Genomic DNA, 25,812 nt, shown 5'->3' on the forward strand with positions numbered 1-25,812 from the left:
GAGGAAGAAAGTGACAACAAGCCCAGGGTGAATGCTGCGGTCCTGCCCTTCAGTGTGGAGGCACTGATGGCTGACAGGAGGCCTGGGAGGGACAGGGACATCTCCAGCCCGACTGTGTCTCCACTAGCTGGGACTTCTCAAAGCCCAAGGATGGGCTCCCTGGCCGCAGACACCCCCAGCTCCCCTCCTCTGTCTCACAGTCACTTTACTGTAGGAGGAATCATGAAACTCCCAGAAGAAGCACTTGTCAAGTCTGAGAGTCCTGACAGAGAGAGGAGCCCCTGGATGCAGAATCCCAGATTCTCTCCTTCCCCAACAAGTAAGTTCTGGATTTGGGAGACCCCCAATTTCTCTTCGTTTAGCTGTATTAACTCTATGCTGCCTGTGGAAAAGTTACAGAACTTCTTCTGTGGAATCTTAGAAGGGCAGTGCATTGTGCTGGTGACCTATGGAGCACAGTTTGCTGGCAACTCAACAAAGCAATATAATAATAATACAAAAACAAACCAATACTGCATAATATATAGTAAAGCACACAAGGGAAAGTAATAGCTTGTTATTAATATTGTCATAACTATTATAGTAGTAGTAGCAGCATTATTAGTAAAATGAGCACATTATTTTTATAATATTTTATTATTAGTAGTAGTAATATCATTATTATTAATTCTACTACTTTATTAATGTTGTAATTTATTATTATAGTACACTATTTTATTTTTACTACTAGCTTCACCATTATTAATATCAGTACATGGTTATATTATTTTAGTAGTAGTTTATTTATTATTACTATATTATAATTATTATATGTTGTTATTATTATTATTAGTAGTAGTTTATTATTTCTATATTATAATTGTTATTATATTTTATTATTTTATTAGGTAGTAGTAGAATCATTAATATTACTGGATTATTATTATTATTATTATTAGTAGTAGTAGTAGTAGTATCATTAGCATTACTATATTATTATTATTGGTAGTAGTAGTAGTATAATTATCATTACTATATTATTAGTAGTAATAATAGTAGCAGTATTATTATTATTATTATTAATATTACTATATTATTATTTACTTTCGATAGTACTATAGTATAAAAATCTTGAAGCCCGATACTGTTACTTACTTCTTGTTGGTGCCACATCTTTGTCCAATGCTGTTTCTAAAAGTGCCTTCTTCTGATCTCTTCAGGGAGGATGAGCCCCCCAGCCTGCACTCTAAGAAAGCACAAAACCAACAGGAAACCAAGGACTCCCTTCACCACCTCCCAGCTCCTGGCCCTGGAGAGGAAATTCAGACAGAAACAATATCTTTCCATAGCCGAAAGAGCCGAGTTCTCCAGTTCCCTCAACCTCACCGAGACTCAGGTCAAGATCTGGTTCCAAAACAGAAGAGCCAAAGCCAAGAGGCTTCAAGAAGCAGAGCTTGAAAAACTCAAAATGGCAGCCAAGCCCATGTTGCCACCAGCTTTCGGTATCTCCTTCCCACTGGGGACTGGTATGCCCACAGCTTCATTGTATGGAACCTCCAATCCTTTCCAGAGGCCCCTGCCAATGTCACCCATGGGACTGTACACTGCACATGTTGGATACAGCATGTATCATCTCTCTTAATAAGTCACTTGAAGCCTAAAATCCAAGACTGTTGGCAAGGACCTTGTGTGACGTCTCCCCCCCAACCATGACTTGTGTCACTATTTATGAATTCCTAGGGAATTCATCAGTAGAAATACTAGATCACCTCAACATGTATTGCCATTATCGCCTTGTTAGCTGCATCTGACTAGAGGAACCCTACAAGCCCACTTGTGGAAGCTGGACCATGTGTAAAGCAACCTGGAAGTCCAAGAGCCAAAGTTCTTCTTGTTCCATCCAAAAAAATTAGGTTTGATTTAAAAAAGAAAAAAAACTTAAATGAGTTCACAAACCTTACAGAAAAACTGATGGTGCAGCAGTCCTGTGGTCCACAACCTGAGGCTTGCTTGCCAGCTGCCAGCACATGCTGAGAGTTGTAGTTTTCCAACAGCTGGTGAGCCACAGGTTTCAGAGCTCTGCTGTAGACTATAGCAAGGGGTGAAAAGGCGCCTGGAACGAGAGGACTTCTCGTCTGCCTTGATCCTGGTGTCAGCAGATGACATGGTCGATAAAGGGATCTATATGTGTAAAGAGAATTGTCTCTTCCATGTAAGAGATGAGGTATTTCTAGAGAACGGCACTGTCTGTTTGCCTCCTGTTACCGCATTCGTCCCTTTGGAAGGGATGCATTATGTAATATACTGTATATTGGAAATTTATTATCATTTATATTATAGTTTTATTTGTTAAATAAATTAATTTTAATGTAGTTTTGTGGTTTTCTGTTTTCTTTTTTCTTTTATTGTGTTTTTTTTAAATGATATAAAATGAGACAATTCGGGGAATTGTGCAGCAAAAAGTTATGCAGAGAGCCTTGAAAGTTTGACTTTACCCGCCTTTCACTGTACATTTTGGGTCCTGATAGAGTAAATTACGTTAAAATAATTCCCCCCTCTAAGATCCACCAGGAACTGACTGAATCGATACAATTTGGGGAACTGCAAAACATATACATTGTAGCCGCTCACTCCCATCACTACAGAGCATTCCTGGCAGTAATAAGTGTAAAACACGGGTGAAAATGAGGAAATCATCAGCCGAGACTTCTCACGTTTTCCTCCGAAGTTCGGAGCCAATGATAGTAAGAGTCGCACATGAAATATTCTTCTTGATACATTATTCTGCGCCATATTGAAATACAAACCTAAAAGCGCAGGAAAGCTGGGAAAATATTAGAAATCAGAGCAGAAGAGATCAATAAAATTCCTTTCTTGTGACTCTGATGGAGACACCTCACAGGGGTCGGGGTTCTGGAAGGTTAGGCTGTTTTATTAAACTTTTTGAACACATTCGCAAGGAAAAAATTGAATTATGTATTGCTTGATGTGAGGTGACAGTGCAGCAGAGAATCAGTGTGTAGTGCCATACATACACAGCCGAGCTGAGGTAGTCATCTGTTTTCCAAGGGGTTTTTATTTTTTTCACAAAATAAAAGGTTACATATTGTACCAAACTTTCTGCGCAGTCCTGTATACAGAGATGTAGTGGAGCTGTGTTTGTCAAGTCAGGATGTATCTCTGTGTGGTTTCATAGCTCATCTCTTTCTCTATATCTTTCAGTCTAATATCTACTTATTATCTATCTATCTATCATCTATCTAACTTACATCTATATATATATATATATATATATATATATCTCATATCTATCTATCTATCTATCTATCTATCTATCTATCTATCTATCTATCTATCTATCAATCATCTAACTTACATCTATCATATATATATATATATATCATAGCTATTATCTGTTTATGTATATATTTCATATCTATTTATCTATCTATCTTATATCTATCTCTAGATAAATAGATTTTATTCATACCAGTTTTTTTTTTACAATGTGAATCTTGAACTTTGAGACTAGTATAACACTAGATAGGTAGATAGAATTAGTCTGATTATATAGATATATACATATTTTATTAATAACTATTATTTGTATTCTAATATATATATATATATAATCAATTTGATAATTTTATGATATATCTATATTAATTCCTTTTCTGCTACATATAAATTAACTATATATTATGTAAAAATATATTTGTGAATTACTTCAAATATATATATACTTGCTTACTCTCTCTTTCTGTGTGTGTGTATATATATATATATATATATATATATATATATATATATTAGAAGAAATTCACACATATATTTTTATATATTTTATATATATATATATATATATATATATATATATAAGAAATTAAGCGAATATATATATTTGCCTACTCTATCTCTTTATATATATATTAGAAGAAATTCACTATATAAGAAAGTAAGCGAATATATATATATATATATATATATATATATATATATATATACTTGCTTACTCTCTCTTTATGTATACATATATACACACACCTTGTAATGCTATTGGTTCGAGCTCCAGGGAGCCCATCCTTTGGGGCAGTGATGTGCACCCAGTGTAGAGTTCAGACAGAGACTAATTGGTGTAATGAGGCAGGCTCTGCAGCAGACTCAGTGTGGCTCCAGTGAGACTATAGCTCAGGGCAATAGGAAACCTCTAATATCAGTGATGCCTTCAATAAGTCAGCATTTCATGACTAGTCTTCAGAAGCTAGTCCCATCAGAGCAGTGTAGAGTCCCTGTGTGTATATATAGGTCCCTGGCCAGTATGGCAGATAAGATATGGAGGCTTCTCACCCCAGCTCCAGCCAGACAGCTCTGATCAGCTCCCTATCTGCAGTGTTTGAAGATCACTGGGTAACATGGGAGATTAGATCTTGTACCAAAACTTTGGAGCTGGGGAAGCTGTGGAGAAGATCAAAAGACAGAAGTCAGGAGAAGGTCCTGGGGCTAAGAAAACTCCATTCATGTATTGTTTGGGGAAGCGGTTTCATGCTTGTCACACACCTTTTGACTCTCTATCCAGAGCATTAGAGACAATGGAATCTGCTGGATGGAGTCAGGGTTGTCAGCTGAGCATTCCTCAACTGGGGGTTACACCTCACAGGCCTGAGAAAGCAGTACCTACCTCTCCCCCAATGCCGAGGACGGTGCCCAGCACTTCTTTATTCCTCATAAAAACTTTTGTAAAACTACCCTCTTGCCCTCTGACACCTCCATTGCTAGGCCTGACACCCCAGCAGTGCTCTCAATTCAATAGCCATGACTGGTCTTCCTGAAATTCCAGTCCCATGTGAATTCTCCCTGACACCCCCAGCACCTATTGGTGTCCCTACCAGTCACAGCCCCCTCCCCCCTTCTGTGCCTCCATTGCTCATCCCAGTGATGAATACTTATCCCTTTAAATGAGTGTTACTTAACCCCTTCCTTCCCGCATGGGTATCCAGAGGGAGAGGGTTAAGTGCCCCTGGGCTAAAAGTCCCTGGTTGCTCAATTAAATCCAGATGAGAACAATTAATAAATAGGTGATAACAATAAGTCGGGAATCACACGGTTCACTGCCCCCTCTGAATGGGGACGTCTCCTACAAAGGAGCAGAAAGGATTTCTCGGCTCTTTTAAGAGGGGGGATTGTGCCCCGGGCAGAGCCAGAATGGAGCCCACTGCTGAGCCCATTGTGTCCCGGGGTCTCACCGGGCAGAGGACGGGGGGCGATGGCGCCGGAGAGACCCTGCCATAGGGGAGGGGGTGAGGGTACTGCTACACACAGAGGGGGGAGATAGATAGATTTATAGATAGATACATATTAGATAGAATAGATAGATAGAATATATATTAGATAGATAGATAGATAGATAGATATGAGATAGATAGATATTAGATAGATAGAATAGATAGATAGATAGATAGATATGATATAGATAATAGATATATAGATATGGGATAGATAGATGTAAGTTATATGATATATAGATAGATATAAGATAGATATAAATAAGATAGATAGATAGATATAAAAGTTGCATATATATGAGATAAATAGATATTAAATAAATAAGTACATACATACATACATATATGATGGGAGATATATAATAGATCGATCTATAGATAGAGAGATAGATAGGATATAGACGGAAAGAAACTAGATAGATAGTACAGTGGATAGGGAAATAGAGATAGATATTACAGTAGGTAGACATGGAGGTATAGATAGAATAGTAGATAAATAGATAGATAGATAATTGAAAGAAATTAGATAGGAATAGATCAATATAGATACACATTCTAGTAGATAGACATGGATGTATAGACAGAACAGTAGATAAATATATATAAAAGAGATATATAGATAGATAGATAGATAGATAGATAGATAGATAGATAGTAGAGTAGATTGATATATAGTTAGGAAATAGTTAACAGTACAATAGATAGACAGAAAGAAACTAGATAGATAGATATTACAGTAGATAGACATGGGGGTATAGACTGAACAGTAGATAAATAGATATAAAAGATATATATATATATATATATATATATATATATATATATATAGTAGAGTAGATAGATATATAGTTAGGAAATAGTTAACAGTACAATAGATAGATAGATATTCCAGTAGATAGACATGGAGGTATAGACTGTACAGTAGATATATATTCCAGTAGATAGACATGGAGGTATAGACTGTACAGTAGATATATATTCCAGTAGATAGACATGGAGGTATAGACTGTACAGTAGATATATATTCCAGTAGATAGACATGGAGGTATAGACTGTACAGTAGATAGATATTCCAGTAGATAGACATGGAGGTATAGACTGTACACTAGATATATATTCCAGTAGATAGACATGGAGGTATAGACTGTACAGTAGATATATATTCCAGTAGATAGACATGTTGGTAGCAGACACACACGGAGCGCTGATTACTACACAGGTGAAGTCAATCACTAGATACTTTGCGGTACCGCTGTCTTTTCTGAACTGATGTGATAGATTTGCGGTATCCACATATTATAGGTGTCAGGGATCCTCCTAGTAGTACTGGTGATAGGAGTGATGATGGGAGTAGTAGTGGTAGTAGCAGTGGGAACAGCTTTTCCGGCCAGATTTTTTTATCTAGAGATCGATGAGCACAATTTAAACTTTAAAAAAAAAAAAAAATGTCACTAAAAATTACTTTATTATGTGATAAATACAATAACAGTTAAATGATTACATTTCTTATGGTAAAGTATCAGATCAGGAAAGCCACATCCACAGGTTGTGTGACCTCAATGTCAGACATACAGATGGAATAATCATGTTAGGTTATCATCTGGGCAATATGGCAGCTTTATCTGCAGTCCTATGTAAAACCAGGCAGAACACTTTTATAGAAGTGCTAAAACACAAACTCAGCACTGCTACATTGGAGAAATCCATCTGTACATAACACAGACGTGATGAGTGCTAAGATCAGTATATAATACCACCAGAGCACATATGGGGGCGCACATAATACCAGGTATATTCATGAAATAGTGACGTCATCTCCACTTTATTATAAGTTCACATAGGGTGTCCCCAGGAACCATTATAGGATCACCCCAGTAATTACATGATATCACATCACAGCGGGTAGGATGTAATAATGGAGAAATACCAGACAGAAGTGACAAAGGGAAGAAGTAGAAATAGTTCATCTAAAGCCAGAAACATAATAATTATCTATTGGTCACAGGTCATGTGTGATATAGTGTCAGATACAGCACCGCCATCTGCAAAAGCAGCTGAAACTTAGGCAATGTGATGGGGATTTGTGCTTCATAATTATACTATATTAAATGGACTTTGCACTATTACTCCATATAGTAATGTTCTGCACACTATTATTACACCAAACCTTATTCTATAATGTAATAATGCATAGACCATTATTATAATTACACCATATAATAAGGTTCTGTGCACTATTACTACACTATATGATCTGTGAACTATGATTACACTATATAGTTTTCTGTGCAAGGATATTATACTATATAGTAATGTTCTGTGCACTATTATTACATTATATAATACTTTTCTATGCATTATTAGTACACTATATAATAATAATAATTGCACTATTATTATACTATACAATAATCTTCTGTGCACTTTAACATTATAAAAATGTTATTGCACTATTATTACACTATATCATAAAGGTCTATGCACTATTATTACAGTAAGTAGTAAAGGTCTGTGTATTATTATTGCACACTATAGTAATGTCTTGTGCACTATTATTACACTATTCGGTAGCTGTGTGCTTTCTTTGTCCTGTTCACTGTTATTACATGACATATAGTAGCTGTCTGCACCATAATAAGACTATACTATGTATAATTGTGTCCTGTGCAGTGTTATTACAGTGTATAATATTGTTCTTTGTATTATTTTATGCTATATAACTTTTTTAGGCAGTGTAACTATACTATTTAATGGGCATCCGCACTATTATCCAGTATTACAATATATAATAATGTCATTTGTATTATTACTACAGTATATAATGTGAGCACTATTATTAACTATTATTTTATTAAATAATAATGTCATGTGAATGTTATATATATGTTCATTATTGTCACAAACATATTACTACATTATGTCACATACTTTATTATACTATAGAGAAATGTCATATCAATTTTGTTTTTGCTCTAATGCCACATACACCTTTGTTACACTAGTGTGGTAACTCACACTATATTTGATAATGTCACATATACTATTATCATGTCATAGATAAAGCCACAGGCATATCAGGAGACTGAAGCAGTGACCATTACAATTCTAAATCAACTGTTTGTACTGTAACCTCACATTATCTGGTTCTATAGGACAATATTATGAGCTTTGCCATAATGTAATATACACTATTATTACACTATACAACATCATATATACTATTTTAATCTATAGGAATAGCAAACACAGACTGTCATGTACATTATTGCATACCAAGTATGCACCCATACACTGCATGAGAAAGTAACAGGCACTAGTATTACAGGTTTTAATGACCTGACATGCATAATGTTTAAACTGTATAATTGTAGATATAATTGTCATTTGCACGTTTATTACATTATGTCATTGATATACATATTATTACAATGTTTTATGACGCCATACACACTATTACACTAATAACAATAATAATATAAACTCTATCAAGTAGTGTCATCATGTCATATACAATATATTACTTGGATGTTAGTAACATTTTTATAACACTGCATGTACTATATATATATATATACACAGTGGTCCCTCAGGTTACAATATTACTTGGTTCCAGGATGACCATTGTAAGTTGAGTAATCGGTTCCAAAGCCCCAAAAATTAATCCAAGATAAGGGAAAATGAAGATTTAAGAAAAAATAAGCAGATAACTAAGAGAGATAAAACAAGTCCTTACATATCACAGACAGGAATATGTGCTACAACTAATCCAGCTGTTTTACCAGAAAAGTGGTCTTAATTGGTTGGATCTGAGTCTGAGACATTGTATAGTTTAGTTTCAACTTACAATGGGTCAGAAAAGACCACTGTATGTTGAAAATATTATATTCTGACGGATCACTGGTATATATATATCTCATATCTATCTATCTATCTATCTATCTATCTATCTATCTATCTATCTATCTATCTATCTATCTATCTCTCTATCTCATATCTATCTATCTATCTATCTATCTATCTATCTATCTATCTATCTATCTATCTCATATCTATCTATCTATTATCTATCTATCTATCTATCTATCTATCTATCTATCTATCTATCTATCTATCTATCATCCTGATTTATTGTACAATGGTTTAAGAATAATCTGCAGTAATCTGTAAGTAATCATAATAATAATTATATATGGAGTGCAAGGTAATCTGAGACGAGAAAAACAGCAAATATAAGTAACAAACATATAACAATGATTATTATTACCACCAATCATATTTAGAACTGGATGAGACTCCTATATTACACTGTCATGAGATGCAGAGCTCCGGGCAGTTGTGCTGTAATGTAAAATCCCTGGACCATTCTATAGTATGACAGGTTGGCAGTAATGCCCCATTAGGTGGGTATCTGAGGGGCAGATCCTTTGGACAATCCAAGTGCTGGTTGTCTGATAGCCGCCAGAATGACCTATATTAATATATACAGAATCTTCATGTCACATTCATGTAACCTGCAATACTGGAACTTCCCTCCATCAAGGTTTGATTTATTGATGCGTTTAATCATGAAATGTGTCTATTCTGTATAAATCGGGCAATATATAGTGAACTGGATGGAAATCTACAAATATGACTGCAGAAACTATGCTGACCATAGAGCCAAGAGCATAGACAATAAAGTGATGAACATGGTGAGTGCTGTGTTATACTAGCAGAGTCCTGTCACATACAGAGCAGACAGGTGAGTACCTGAGGGGATGGGACACCTACAGACACAGGTCCTGAGGTAGATACAGAGATGAATGGAGCACAGGAGATATTTGATAATTGGATATATATATATATATGACAGGTAGATATTAGATAGCTAGATATAAGTATATACATTAAATAGCACATAGATTAAACAGATTGATAATATGACAGATTAAATAGATCATTAGATAGAAAGAATATACATAAATTAGACTAAAAGATAGAAGTAAAATAGATAGATAGATAGAAGGTGTAGAGATAGATAGAGAGATAGATAGTAGATACATAGGAGAATATACATAAATTAGATCGACGGAAAGATAGATGTAAGGTAAATGATAGATGAATAGATAGATAGATAATAGATGGATAGATTTATAGATATGGGGTAGGTAGATAGAATAAATGGATGGATAGATAAATTATAAATAGAACAGAAAAAGAAAGACAAAAAAAAAGAAAAGAAAGAAAGAAAGAAAGAAAGAAAAGCAGAAGGCCCCTATATCCCATGCAGGGATGCACATCGCAGGCCCCTATATCCCATGCAGGGATGCACATCGCAGGCCCCTATATCCCATGCAGGGATGCACATCGCAGGCCCCTATATCCCATGCAGGGATGCACATCGCAGGCCTCTATACATGGACATTATCACTCTCCTCGCTGAGAATTTTACCTAAGAAAACCCCCAATATTTCCGGGCAGAGCCCATGGCAGGTAGGTGCCCCTGCCTCATCACTGATTACCCCGGAGCTGTGGATGTGTCCGGTATAAAGACAAGCATCAAACACTGGGAGAGGGCAACAATGGCTGAATTCAGGTGACATCAAACCTGCCATTATCCCCATTATAGCAATGCTCTCTGCCTTTCATCTGCTGCATGTGGAGGGGGAAGGGGGGATTATACAGCCTCACCACTGCAGGTACCTGACCCCCCACCTCCTACCCCCCCTTCCCCACTTACCTTCTTAACTGCCCCAGTGCTGCTGATTGCCCCCCTTTGATGTGTGAGCAGCAGCAATGTCCTCCTACCTCCAGCACTGGCTGCATCTGATAACTGGGCTAGCCTGCCATAAATCTGCCTTATGAAATGAGCTCAGGGCCTGGCTTACATTATATACAATCCTTCTACAGGCTTCATACCATTCCAGAGCTCCAGTCTATGGGGGAAGAAGGAGAGAAGAAAGACTCTCTCAGTTTGTTTGTATATACAGTATGTGTGTATTATTATTATTATTATTATTATTCATTCCATAGCGCTGTACATATGAGAAGGGGTTTATATACTGTACATAATACAGACAATTGCTATGTATCTATCTTTATTATTACTATGCTACTATCTATTACAAGAATGTTCATGTGTTCTGTTATTTTATTAAACATCATTATTTGTTACATTAATATTGCATTATATTATATTACTATGTATTACTGTTATTGTTTAATTTTTCAATTAGTTATCCTTAAATGGAAGCCCCAGAAAGTTACAAACCTAGATAATCAGAGCACTCATTTACTCCTTCTTCTGGATGAACCACACACCTGTATTATGTAATATGCTAAACAGTAAGTGTACAGGTATTTCAATTAATAGTAGAAAAGAAAATGAAAAAAAGAAAATGAAAAAAAATCCTATTTCTGTCCTGACCCAGGTGCTGACAGCTGGTAGAAATGTCCTAAATAAGGACTTAAAAAAAGAAAGAAAGAAATATCTGAATATATCATGTAAATGTAGGAGGAAAATTCTAATCTTGTGTAGTAAGGACAAAACCAGGAGGCTTTGTGTCTATCTACAATATCTATATACAATATTTATCTATCTATCTATCTATCTATCTATCTATCTATCTATCTATCTATCTAATATCTATCTATCTATCTATCTATCTAATATCTATCTATCTATCTATCTATCTATCTATCTATCTATCTACAGCATCTATCTATCTACTTATCTATCTATCTATCTATCTATCTATCTATCTATCTATCTATCTATCTATCTGTCTATCTATCTATTATCTATCTATCTATCTATCTATCTATCTATCTATCTATCTATCTATCTATTTATTATCTATCTATCTATCTATCTATCTATTATCTATCTATCTATCTATCTATCTATCTATTTATTATCTATCTATCTATCTATCTATCTATCTATCTATCTATCTATCTATCTATTATCTATCTATCTATCTATCTATTATCTATCTATCTATCTATCTATCTATCTATCTATCTATCTATCTATCTATTTATTATCTATCTATCTATCTATCTATCTATCTATCTATCTATCTGTCTATTATCTATCTATCTATCTATCTATCTATCTATCTATCTATCTATCTATCTATCTATCTATCTCCAAACTAAATACATCAGTTGTTTCATGCCTGAGCCGGACACATGTGGCGCACCGCTTTGGCGTTCTAAGGCTACTTTCACACTTGCAGCAGAGTGATCTGCCCGCCGGATCCGGCAATCTGCATGCAAATGGACAGCATATGTATAAGGATCCGTCTCACAAATGCATTGCAAGAACGGATCCGTCTCTCCGGATGTCATACGGACAAACGGATCAGTTTCTATTTTTTTTTAACATTTTTACGGATCCGGCATTCCAGTATTTTTAATTCCGGATCCGGCACTAATACATTTCACTGTAAATTAATGCCAGATCCAGCATTCTGGCAACTGATCCGAAATTTTGGACGGAGAGAATACCGTAGCATGCTGCGGTATTTCCTCCGTCCAAAATGCCGTTCAGTGACTGAACTGAAGACATCCTGATGCATCCTGAACGGATTTCTCTCCATTCAGAATGCATTAGGATAAAACTGATCAGTTCTTTTTCGGTATAGAGCCCCTAGGACAGAACTCTATGCCGGAAAAGAAAAACGCTAGTGTGAAAGTGGCCTTAGTTGGATATAGACAGAAAACGGGGGATCATCCGTCATTACAACTGATGCTTCCAAAGCCTGGAACGATCCTATAGAATACCATGGGATCAGTTCTGGCCTCGGTTTCCCTCTGCTGTTTTCATACCATGACGGAGAGAAAGTACAACAGCCCTAAACAGATCACACAGGCAGTTGCAGTTTTTGTTAAAATGGATGTTTATGGGAGGAAATGTCCTCAAAAACACCATACCATATAGAATACTGCATTTAGGAAAAACACCATTGTAAACGGTAAAGTCCGTACAGCAATGCGGAATATGTTGGTGACAGGATATGAAGAATAGTGCTGGGTCATTATACCATTAGTGTATGTCTCCATTACACTATACTTACCTCTTCATATACTGTATCTGTAAGTACTGGAACTCATGTACATGTTTCTTAATACATAGGTTCATTGCTATTATTTATAGTATTATATAGATTGTGTGGTATCATATACAATATTCTATTTACTTATATCCTCAGGTATTTTGTATGGAACTGTTACTACACACTTTGTATACTGTATGTGTTTATATATTACATCTAGTATTTGTTATTTGCATGTATATCCCTATATATAATTATTATCTATCTATTATCTATCTATCTATTATCTATCTATTATCTATCTATCTATCTATTATCTATCTATCTATTATCTATCTATCTATCTATCATCTATCTAATATCTATCTATCTATCTATCTATTATCTATCTATCTATTATCTATCTATCTATCTATCATCTATCTAATATCTATCTATCTATCTATCTATCTATCTATCTATCTATCTATCATCTATCTATCTATCTATCTATCTATCTATCTATCTATCTATCATCTATCTAATATCTATCTATCTATCTATCTATCTATCTCATATCTATCTATCTATCTATCTATCTATCTATCTATCTATCTATCTATCTATCTATCATCTATCTATCTATCTATTATCTATCTATCTATCTATCTATCTATCTCCTATCTATCTATCTATCTATCTATCTATCTATCTATCTATCTATCTATCTATTATCTATCTATCTATCTATCTATCTATCTATCTATCTATCAATCATCTATCTATCTATCTATCTATCTATCTATCTATCTATCTATCATCTATCTATCTATTATCTATCTATCTATCTATCTATCTATCTAATATCTATCTATCTATCTATCTATCTATCTATCTATCTATCTATCTATCTATCTAATATCTATCTATCTATCTATCTATCTATCTATCTATCTATCATCTATCTATCTATCTATCTATCTATCTATCTATCATCTATCTATCTATCTATCTATCTATCTATCTATCTATCTATCTATTATCTATCTATCTATCTATCTATCTATCTATCTATCTATCTATCTATCATCTATCTATCTATCTATCTATCTATCTATCATCTATCTCCTATCTATCATCTATCTATCTATCTATCTATCTATCTATCTATCTGTTATCTATCTATCTATCTATCTATCTAATATCTATCTATCTATCTATCTATCTATCTATCTATCTATCTATCTATCTATCTATCTATCTATCTATCTATCTATCCTCTCTCTATATCAATATAATCTATTACTATATATATTTATGATGCATCTGCTACCCCAGCACTGTATTCATTTTAACCATTAGCTCTTGTGTGGACCCTGACATGTCACTTTTAGAAAATACTTGTTTTCCATAAGAAGAGTTGTGGTTCTCCTCAGTTATTGTTCCTGGAAATGTATGAATAAACGGACAACTTGATTCTACCGCCCCCTTGTCTCTACCCTCTCTGCTTTCCTTAAAGGGAACCTGTCACCGGGATTTTGTGTATAGAGCTGAGGACATGGGTTGCTAGATGGCCGCTAGTACATCCGCAATATCCAGTCCCCATAGCTCTGTGTGCTTGTATTGTGTAAAAAAAACACGATTTGATACATATGCAAATTAACCTGAGATGTGTCCTGTCCCTGAGATGAGTCCAGCGTGAAGGAGATGTGTCCTGTCCCTGAGATGAGTCCAGCGTGAAGGAGCCCAGCACCGCCCCGCATCCTCCGAATCTCCTCCTTGTTCCCCAACGTCACAAAGATAGAGCGCATGCGCAGTGTCGGCATAGTGTTCCTTCCCTGTGCTGGCATCAGCCTCAGGGAACGAACTGCGCATGCGCTAGCTCGCGCATCGTGAGATTACGGCGCTCTAGCTTTGTGACGTCGGGGTGCAAGGAGGAGATTCGGAGGATGCGGGGCGGTGCTGGGCTCCTTCACGCTGGACTCATCTCAGGGACAGGATTTAATTTCCATATGTATCAAATCGTTTTTATTTTACACAATAAAAGCACACAGAGCTATGGGGACTGGGTATTGCGGATGTGCTAGCGGCCATCTAGCTACCCATGTCCTCAGCTCTATACACAAAATCCAGGTGACAGGTTCCCTTTAATCCATTCTGACAGTGTCAGACTGTGTAGAGACGCACTCTATTGATAAGGGCAATAGTAAGGCCTAGTATTAAAATGGACTCATACCTTTCCAATAGGAATATCAGAGAGTCCTAAGAAAAGGTGTTCTAGAATTATTTCATGGAGAAGTATCTACTAAAGCAGACATGGTCCTCTCTAAGTTTCAAAAGAATTGTCAGGACATTCCAGCTGTAGAGAACCCTGGAGGATTCATCCACAGCCCCGGACTCTCAGAGATGTGATCGTACACTGTCTTTTGGGTCAACATTCATTCAACGCCAACTGCCAAGTGCAATGCTGTATGAATTGATTTGCCACTGCCTTTCCTTTGTTGTGTCTATTGTAGTCCATATTCATCTTCTGTTATGTGGACATTTTAATATAGTTTGTTCTGTGGTAAAGCAGCACAACATTGGGTAACAGTGATGCATTGTGTGGTTTGTCTTCATTCTCTCATTCTCAAAGATAAGGACGCCACCTAGTGGCCATCTAAGAAAATACATGTAGTAAATGAAATATGGAAATTCCAACCTTCCTTTGCTCTTTGGTGGCCAGAAAAACCTTATGCAAACCTTTCAGACCCATTATAGAAATAAGCAAATCGAATCCCACGAAGTGGAATTCGATCCGAATTTCAGGATAAATTCGATTCGCCTAGAATCCGAATTTCCTCGTGCTTCGTGTCAGCGAATCGATTTAACCTGAAATAGTATAAAAAAACAAAAAAATTCAAACTTACCACCTCCATTTGCTCGCGACGGGCCGCCAACCTCTATCTTGCTTGAAGAACTCGGCCGAAATCCTGTGCGTCGCGAGATTACATCATCTCAGATGCCACGATCATGTATGAAGGCGGCATCTGAGGGGTACAATGACGGGGGCGGCACAAGGCGAATTTTTTTGTAAAATTTGACAAAGCAGCCAAATCGAATTTTCAATAAATTCACTCATCTCTAATTATGAGACAATGGGAAAAATTTGACTAATCCACAAAACAAATTAATGACTACAACATTCATTATAGATCTAGTAAATAAATGGATTCAAGCAGGGGCGTAGCCAAAAGTTGATGGGCCCTGGTGCAAGAGTTCATCTTGGGCCCACCTTCCCTCAGTGCTGTGTGGCAAGGGGTAGGGGTGCACCCAGCCTTTCTGCTGCCTAAGGCCTCTTTCACACTAGCGTTAAAGTTTTCCGGTATTGAGTTCCGTCATAGGGGCTCAATACTGGAAAAAAACGCATCAGTTTTATCTCAATGCATTCTGAATGGAAAGCAATCCATTCTGTATGTATCCGGATTTCTTCAGTTCAGTCCCTTTTACGGTATTTGGCCGGAGAAAAAACCTGTAGCAATTTTCTCCGTCCAAAATCCTGGAACACTTGTCGGATTGCCGGATCCGGCATTAATTTCCATGAAATGTATTAATGTCGGATGCGTTATCAGATTCGTTTTGTAAACTGGGATTACTTTAAAACATAACATTTACTAAATCATTTAAAATAATGGTTTCTGTAAGGTGATGGACAACAACAATATCTCCAATATACCACTTCAAATGCATGAAAAGAGGGTGGATCTTACCCCATTCTGTGGGATCCACATTCAATGGAGAAATTTCCTGGTCTTGAATAGTACCAGGAACCGGTGTGACCAGGGTGCTTGCGTCCGTATTGGCACTGCAGATAACTCCTAATAGGCCCTATTCTGCCTTTCCTACCTCATTAGGGGTCAGGGGCTACAAGCAGCGCCTACCTATCACACATGGAGCACCCGCCCCGACAGGGGCGACCCCACACCGAACCTTTCCCTCAGTATGGGTCTAGTGTTCTATATGGCCCTAATTACAAAGCCCTCACCCAAATCATTGCTGTTTGTGGTGAGACACTGGCTGCCATGGGACACTTCCCATTGTACAGCATGGATAGGAACAACTGAATATCCTGAGTGAAGACACGAGGCCAAAACCACCTTGATCTTTACTGCCCTTGAATACATGTGTGAAGTCCCCTGATGATGTCTCAAAAGAAAGACTGAAACATGGCATGTAGGGCTTTGTAATTAGGGCCATATAGAACACTAGACCCATACTGAGGGAAAGGTTCGGTGTGGGGTCGCCCCTGTCGGGGCGGGTGCTCCATGTGTGATAGGTAGGCGCTGCTTGTAGCCCCTGACCCCTAATGAGGTAGGAAAGGCAGAATAGGGCCTATTAGGAGTTATCTGCAGTGCCAATACGGACGCAAGCACCCTGGTCACACCGGTTCCTGGTACTATTCAAGACCAGGAAATTTCTCCATTGAATGTGGATCCCACAGAATGGGGTAAGATCCACCCTCTTTTCATGCATTTGAAGTGGTATATTGGAGATATTGTTGTTGTCCATCACCTTACAGAAACCATTATTTTAAATGATTTAGTAAATGTTATGTTTTAAAGTAATCCCAGTTTACAAAACGAATCTGATAATTATTTGGGTGTAATCAGATATCGCCACAGATTTATCCAGTGTGGTGATATAATTAATTTTATTAATGTCGGATGCGTTACCAAGTGTTCCGGAAAAACGGATCCGGTTTCCCGGTCTGCGCAGGAAGGAATCATTTATATGGAAAAAAAATGACGAATATTCTAAAACAAGAATATATAGCAATATAGCGAATATTCGTAAAATACACATATAGACTGTAATTTAGCTAATATAGTGTTATAATTTTTTTTTTCCAAAATGAGAGTTCAGAAGAGACCAAAAAAATAGACTATAAAAAAATTATTATAGTACTATATTAGCTAAATTACAGTCTATATGTGTATTTTACGAATATTCGCTATATTGCTATAACTTAGTTTTTTAGAATATTACGAATATTCTAAAAAATGAAGTTATAGCAATATAGCGAATATTCGCAAAAATACACATATTAGCCATAGCCATAGCCAACCAATAGGAAAGTTGCCTTATACAGTTAAAAGAAAATCGCAATACGCGAATAATTAAATCGCATATTATTCACAATAAATAAAATAATGACGAATATTCGATTTAGATTAATATAAGACGAATATTCAATCGAATATTCGCAAAATATCGCGAAATCGAATATGGCACCTCCCGCTCATCACTAGTAATTAAAAGGCCAAATTAGGTGAGCAAGTGCTCATCTTCTTACTTCTTTTCTGGAACTAAAAACAGACTCACTTATATGCCACAGTCAGAGAGCCAGTATTCTCTGGAATTGTTAAGAGGGATGGTAACATGAACAAAAGTTTATGTTACCCCTCCTACTGGCATCATCTACAGCCATACAGAGACAGAAGGATCATAGATCCTCCTCCTCTCCCTGTATGCTGCTAGCATGTCCCCTGCTGGCTTCCCTCTGCTCTAAACACAGGCTAAAGTGAGAGTAGCAAATACCGTTTATGCAGCTCCTACTTCAACCTGCTCTAGATAAGGATGGGTTGCAGATTCTTGGCTTTAAAATAAGACAAAGATCCCGGGGAGGAGCCTGACCGAGCTTGATGGCGGCTGCTTAAGATGAGCGCTCCCGCTACCACGCTGCTATTTAGCCTGCTTCTAAGCACTATCTCGCCAACATGGTGAAATTACAGCCTAAAGATTGGCCCAAAGACGCCCCTGAGACAGAGACTGGCAAAAGCCTGTGCCGACATGGAGAAGTTTCTGAACAAACCTCAGACACATGCTGCTCCACGCGCTCCCAAGATGGCGCCGAAGAGAACAGAGAAGGACTGTCTGCACAAGGAGGAACCAGATGACGACTCAGACGGCGATGTGGAGGCTACCCCGGGGTGAACGAGTCCGTAATGCTCAACCGTGAGTACTATGATAGGGCATTATTAAAGGCACTAGCCCCTATAGCAACTGACCTTGCGACCATCAATTCAGATATCCGCCATATAGGCGACAGAGTAGAAATTCTGGAACAGTGCCAGGAGACAATAATTACCTTTAATTCTGTAGTCAAAAACACCTTAGGGGCATACCGCAATACTATCAATACCTCACTGATGTTACTGGAGGATTAGGAGAACAGAAGCCGCAGGAGGAACATTAGAACCCGGGGCTTTCCAGAAGCTGCTGACAAAGAAGACCTTCTCTCCATTATGCAGACCTTATTTCAAAATCTGTTAGGTCAAACAAGAGCAGACAGCATAATAGTTGAAAGGGTCCACAGGGCACTGCGCCCTAAACCTTCTCCCACAGAGAACCCAAGGTACATAATCTGTGGAATTTTAAGCTTCCGTGACACTGAGGCCATATCGTATAAAACCAGAGAACTGGGCTTTAAAATACAAGTTTTTCAGGACCTTGCCTCATCGACACTACAGAAGCGAAGGATCCTGAAACCCCGCAGATCAACTGCGAGCAGTAAGGATCAGATATCGCTGGCTTTTTCCATTTGGCCTCCTCATTACCTCTGGTAACCGGCATTTTACTATACGTACTCCTGAGGATCTTCACCAAATGTGGGACGCTCTGAACTTATTACCGTTGGAGGTCCCCTCGTGGATGCCCATACCGCAGGATGAGGACTTACCCCCACTGCCGACTCCTTCATCCTGGTCGACTGTCAGGAGGCAGAAAAATTTGAGAGGCAAGAGAACCTCTCTTAGAGATGCCAACGACTAACTATAAGGTTTATACTGTCTGTCTACCATAGCGGTTGCTCAGCTATAGTGTCCTCATGTTGTCATAGAAAGGCTATATACTGTATATGTTGGTTATATACACCAGTATGTTTAGTTAAATCTATCACCTAATTGAGATAGTTACATCACTTATATCCTTGCCCACCAGGCTAAATCACTGGCGACGTGAGCAGATCAGGCTTCACAGATGACTGTGACTAACCCCCCCCCCCCTCCAATACTCCATTTGGAGTCATTAGCTATGCCAATTTCACATTTTCACTTTTCATGTCGGTTTTTTATGTTCTTTTTTATGATCTTTATTCTGGGTTCACTTTAATGTTTAAATGTTGGGTCATGGAGCATACGTTATACCTTTATCAAATCTTGATAAAAGTTAAAACGGATTTTATTATGCTCCAAGAGACGCATTTTAAGAAAGGACGCGTACCGAGATTGTCTCATTCCTATTACCAGTCTTGGTACCATTCCTGCTACGACCGTTTCTCCTCCAGGGGTGGTCAGTATTGGGATCAATAAGAATGTACCCTTTTCCTTAATTTCTGAGGTGGCAGATCCTGAGGGGAGATATCTTCTTTTAAGAGGCACTTTGGGTAATGTTGAGGTTACGCTATGCAACCTTTATGCTCCTAATGTTAAAACTGTCAGATGGTTGCGAGAGATATTGCATACTATCTCATTGTTTTCCTCCGGTATGCTTATTATAGGAGGAGACTTTAACCTGACCCTCAACCCTCTTTTAGATTCCTCATCTCGGAAATCTGCCATCTCATACAAAGCGCTAAAAAGTATTCATGGAAGACTACGTGAGGTTTGCTTGAATGATGTCTGGAGGTCAATGCATGCTGATGGGAGAGATTATACTTTTTACTCTAACCCCCACAAGTCTTATCAAAGATTAGACTACTTCTTTATACAGGACAAATATTTATCCCAACTACAAAGCGCTGACATTCATAGCATCACAGTATCTGACCATACGAGTCTCCGTCTCGTAAAGTTTTCCACAAGTGCCAAATAGAGAATGGTCTTGGAGACTCAACCACACATTGCTAGACACACCCTCTAACAGAAATGCCCTATCTAAAAAACTTCATGCTTACTTTGAAATAAACTCCACATCTTATTCCTTTTCCACTTATATATGGGAGGCTCACAAAGCGGTAGACAGAGGGGAATTTATAGCCTTAGGCTAAAAGCAACGTATGGCACGTTTATCTTCGTTACTGTCCCAAATAGCGGCTTTAGAACACACCCATAAGAAATCCCTGGCGTTGCGTGATCATGAGACCTTATTGAAGCTGAGGGTGGAACTGAAAACGCTACTAAACTTTAGGGCATCACTGGCTTATCTAAAAATAAAACAAAAATACTATGCACATGGGGACAAAGGTAATAGGATTATGACAGCACTTATCAAAAAACTAAATGACCAAACCCACATCCGTAAGATAAAGACCCCAGAAGGTACAATTAAAGATACCACTCAGGAGATAGCAAAAGTCTTTACCTCTTATCATCAGTCCCTTTACAACATTTGCCCACATGAAAAACAACTAATGAATTTGCAACTAGGCTGGACGAAGTGAGACATTTTCTAGGGGGGGGAGAGAGTACAGGGATGGTACCTTCAGGGCTCAACAGGCAATAGAATATGCTATATCCACTAATACCCAACTCACGCTCTTAGGCACAGATGCTAAGAAAGCGATTGGGGATTTATGGAAGCTACACTTCTGAAATTTGGCTTTCCCGTCCAGTTTATAGCAGTGGTGCTGTCTCTGTACTCCTCCCCCTCTGCAAAAATTGGGATCAACGGAGTACTCTACCCCTCTTTCCCAATCTCGAACGGAACGAGACAAGGGTGCCCGCTATCGCCTACACTTTTTATACTGTGCATGGAGACACTTTTAAGGGCGATCAGACAAGATGACCATATAAGAGGCCTAGTGGTAGGACCTGTATCTCACAATGTTGCCGCGTTTACAGACAATATGCTTTTGTTCCTGTCTGACCCAGTAGAGGCGTTCCCTGCCATACTCACCTTATTACATAAATTTGGACAATTGTCAAACTTTAAAATAAACCTTTCCAAATGTCAGGCTATGGGAATTAATACCCCTAATAGAGTAATATCTGAGTTATCAAAGAATACCCATTCAAATAGGATGATTCTCAGGTCAATTACTTGGGAGTCAATATTATCAGAGATCCCAATAGGCTATATCAGGCAAATTATCCTGGACTATTGTCCAGTATCAAACAACAATTGAAAGACTTATCTGTACCTTTTATGTCTTGGATGGGAAGGAAGAATCTACTGAAAACATATATCCTCCCTAAACTACTGTATATAATGCAGACTCTTCCTATACACTTAACTGCTCCATTCCTCTTGTCAGTACGCAGGCTTTTCTCTTCCTTTGTCTGGAAGCACACCAAACCACGCCTAGCACATTATTATTATTAGTTATACATTTTATATAGCGCTAATATATTCTGCAGCGCTTTACAGACATTATCATCCAACTCTCCCCAATGGGGCTCACAAACTAAGGTCCCTATCAGTATGTCTTTGGAGTACATAATACCTTAGTACTACCCAAACATAAAGGGGGTTTTGGGCTCCCAGACATTTAGTCGTATTATAAGGCTATTCAGCTGAGACTTCACCGAGTTAACAAATAAGGTTGCCAGATTGCCAGCAACATACTCTCTCTTAAGGATTATGCTAATCTTTGGAGTGTTTCCTCTGCGGCTCAGCCGGGTCTCGTGGTCCCGTCACCGGCAATACATGGCAACATATATCTTCACTCATGAACTTCTCAGAAGGCCCCTCACCATTTATGCCCATCCGACTGCTACCTTATTTTTTCCAAAAAGACTATGTAGAGGACATAGGCGTCTGGTCGGCCTTTGGCAACCAGGCGGTTGGGGATATTTTGAAAAGGGGAGCGATACCTTCCATGCATGACCTCCAGACATCCTGGGGGATCTCTAGATGGACACAAATCCATTACTCACACTTTTGCTTTATCTGTAAGAAATATCTTGACAAAACTCAGGTGGATTATGTACCTTCATGGTATGACGCAATAATCGAATCTTCTGACCCTGGTAGAAGGCTTGTCTCCCTTCTCTATAATAAGATATTGGAGTTGAAAACTTGTTCAAAACCTCATTATATCCTTCAATGGGAAAAAGACTTAGGGATAACATTTACAACTGAAGAGGCCACCAGAATCTTGAACAGTTCTCATGGATTCCCCCGATGTATTCGCATACAGGAAAACTCCAATAAGTTGTTGGTCAGGTTGTGCCGCACCCCAGATATTCTACATAGAATGGACCCTCGCTTCCCTCAGAGTGTTGGAGATTTCATAGGGCACAAGGTTCTACCTTTCATATTTGGTGAACTTGTTCCAAGATCGCCCCCTTCTGGGAAGAAGTATCATAGGCCATTAGCCAGATATGTTCAACAACATTCCCTATATCGCCTACACTATCTCTCCTAAACTTGCCAAACAGTCAATGCCATCTTAGTAGATTTTCTCTAGTTGCGCATTTGATTGCTGCGGCCAAATTGCTTATACCGTTACATTGGCATTCGGGTCAGGTGCCTTCGATCACTGAATGGAGGCATAAAGTACATGAAATATGCAGATTAGAGGAACTAACTAGCTGGGAAACACTTTCCCATGATAAGTTTCTCAAGATCTGGTCCCCTTGGGTTTAATGGTATGGGAGATCTCCTCAGTCATCATAGTGGTGCACATTGTAATTACTCCTTCACCCTCTTCCTCTCCTCCTGTAAGGGCTTGGATTGGCCAAGTCAATCCTGCATAACAAATGTACATGACGAGGTACCTTTTTTTGTGTGACTATTTTGCAGTCAAGTGTAAGCTGCTTTCTCTCTTTTATTGTCTGTATCACTTGTATGCAGGGCCGGCCTTTTTGCAATTGCCCAGGGCCCCCATTGTGTAAGGGGCCCCCTGCTTCAGTGCTGCTGTTCAGCTGAACGTCTGAGGAAGCAAACGGGCGGACTTTACAATGCAGTATTTGGTCTCCTCCCTCATATATAAGAGAAATCATTACCCTAGTGCTGACAGGACCTGCAATAATGTCAGATGCAGGAGGCGGAGCTCAGAAGAGAAGAGGGGATGAAGGACCTGCGATGACCTCACCATCATGTGACCAGAACAGGAGGCGGAGCTCAGCAATGCAGTAAAGTAATGAAGAAGAAGACCAGCCGTGCATGTGAAGAAGTATGGATTCAATGTAAGTGCAAGGGAAATGCTGGGAGTTGTAGTCCTCTCCTGTTATACCTCCTGTTATGTAATATCAGAGAACATTACAAGAGGTATGAGCAGAGGACTACAACTCCCAGTATGTCCAGCGTATTATGTAATATCAGAGTACATTTCAAGAGGAGGTATAAGAGGAGAGGACTACAACTCTCAGCATGTCCAGTCCATTATTATAAAATATCAGGGTACATTACAACATCCTGGATATGCTGGGAGTTGTATACCTCGTCTTATAATGTACTCTGATATTACATAATAACTCCTTGGACATGCTGGGAGTTGTAGTCTTCTCTTATACCTCCTCTTGTAATGTATTCTGATATTACATAATAAAGGCTTGGACATGCTGGGAGTTATAGTCCCATCCTTTTATACGTCCCCCTGTAATGTGCTCTGATATTAAATAATAATAGCTTAGACATGCTGGGAGTTATAGTCCTCTCCTGTTATACCTCCTGCAGTAATGTGCTCTGAATTAGGGCCGGGACGATGGATAGGGGAGGGTAGTCATCTACCTAGGGTGCCACTTTGCCCCATAAAGGGGGGCGCACTCATGGCCGTCCAACTTTACAAGCCTCAGGCCGCTAGGCCTCAAGCCTGTGAGGAATTAGATGTCACGGATCCTAATAGGGGTAACTCTAATCCGTGGGATGTCAATATGAAAGATAGCTGCTAGGCCAGGACAGGAATCAGGGAGAAGGTCACCTCCTATCGCATCCCTAATTCTGACCCTGTCTCCTAGCCGTATGAGCCGACCCTGATGGTAGGAGGGCTCATACTCAGGAACCTAATATCCCTACTAGCCCTCAGGGTGGCCCTGGACTAGGAGCAGAGTAAGACGACCTGTTCCTCCACATCACGGACGAACAGGAGTCTCAATGGCCAGGCTGCAAAGAAAGGGGCACATGTATAGCATATGGCAATGGCAGGTAAGTAAACTAGTATTACACGTACCTGCCACATAAACACAGCCTGGAACCCATGCACGAGAGCTGCTGTCCACAAGAACACAAACGGACACAGCCCACACCACAAATCACACAGGAAGCCAGGACCATAAGCTGCAATAAAGATACAGACACCACTAGACATATAACAATACAAGAACAATAATGTCTAACATAACTTATGACCACAAGGGTGGCCCTCACTGGCAGATGGTATATAACCAGGAGGATGACTCCAGCTAATCATGGCTGAAGTACCCCTCAGAGTCTGGCATCCAGCGGAAGCTAAATAGCCCAAGTGGCCACACCCACACACAGACACACCCAGTGTTCACACACTAAGAAGGGAGTTAACCCTTCCTACACCAGGCAAGGGAAGAAAGGCACTTAAAAGGGAAGTGTACAATCAACTAACAAACTGCAGCTGTTACCGCAGGCAACGACATGCG

At 38.5% G+C, this 25,812-nt stretch overlaps 1 protein-coding gene across 1 annotated transcript in view; it reads left to right on the forward strand.

Moving 5' to 3' along the window:
- MSX1 (msh homeobox 1) overlaps positions 1-2,267 on the forward strand; it is a 2,469-nt gene extending 202 nt beyond the window's left edge. The window contains exons 1-2 of the mRNA XM_040420567.1: positions 1-319; positions 1,200-2,267. The exon at positions 1-319 is cut by the window's left edge and continues 202 nt beyond it. Coding sequence (XP_040276501.1) covers positions 1-319; positions 1,200-1,621 — 741 coding nt within the window. The 3' untranslated portion in view covers positions 1,622-2,267. The remainder of the gene's footprint in view (positions 320-1,199) is intronic.
- Positions 2,268-25,812: the final 23,545 nt, after the last annotated feature.

This window comes from Bufo bufo, chromosome 2 (genome assembly GCF_905171765.1).
Source record: "Bufo bufo chromosome 2, aBufBuf1.1, whole genome shotgun sequence".
In the NCBI taxonomy this organism is placed as follows: Eukaryota; Metazoa; Chordata; class Amphibia; order Anura; family Bufonidae; genus Bufo; species Bufo bufo.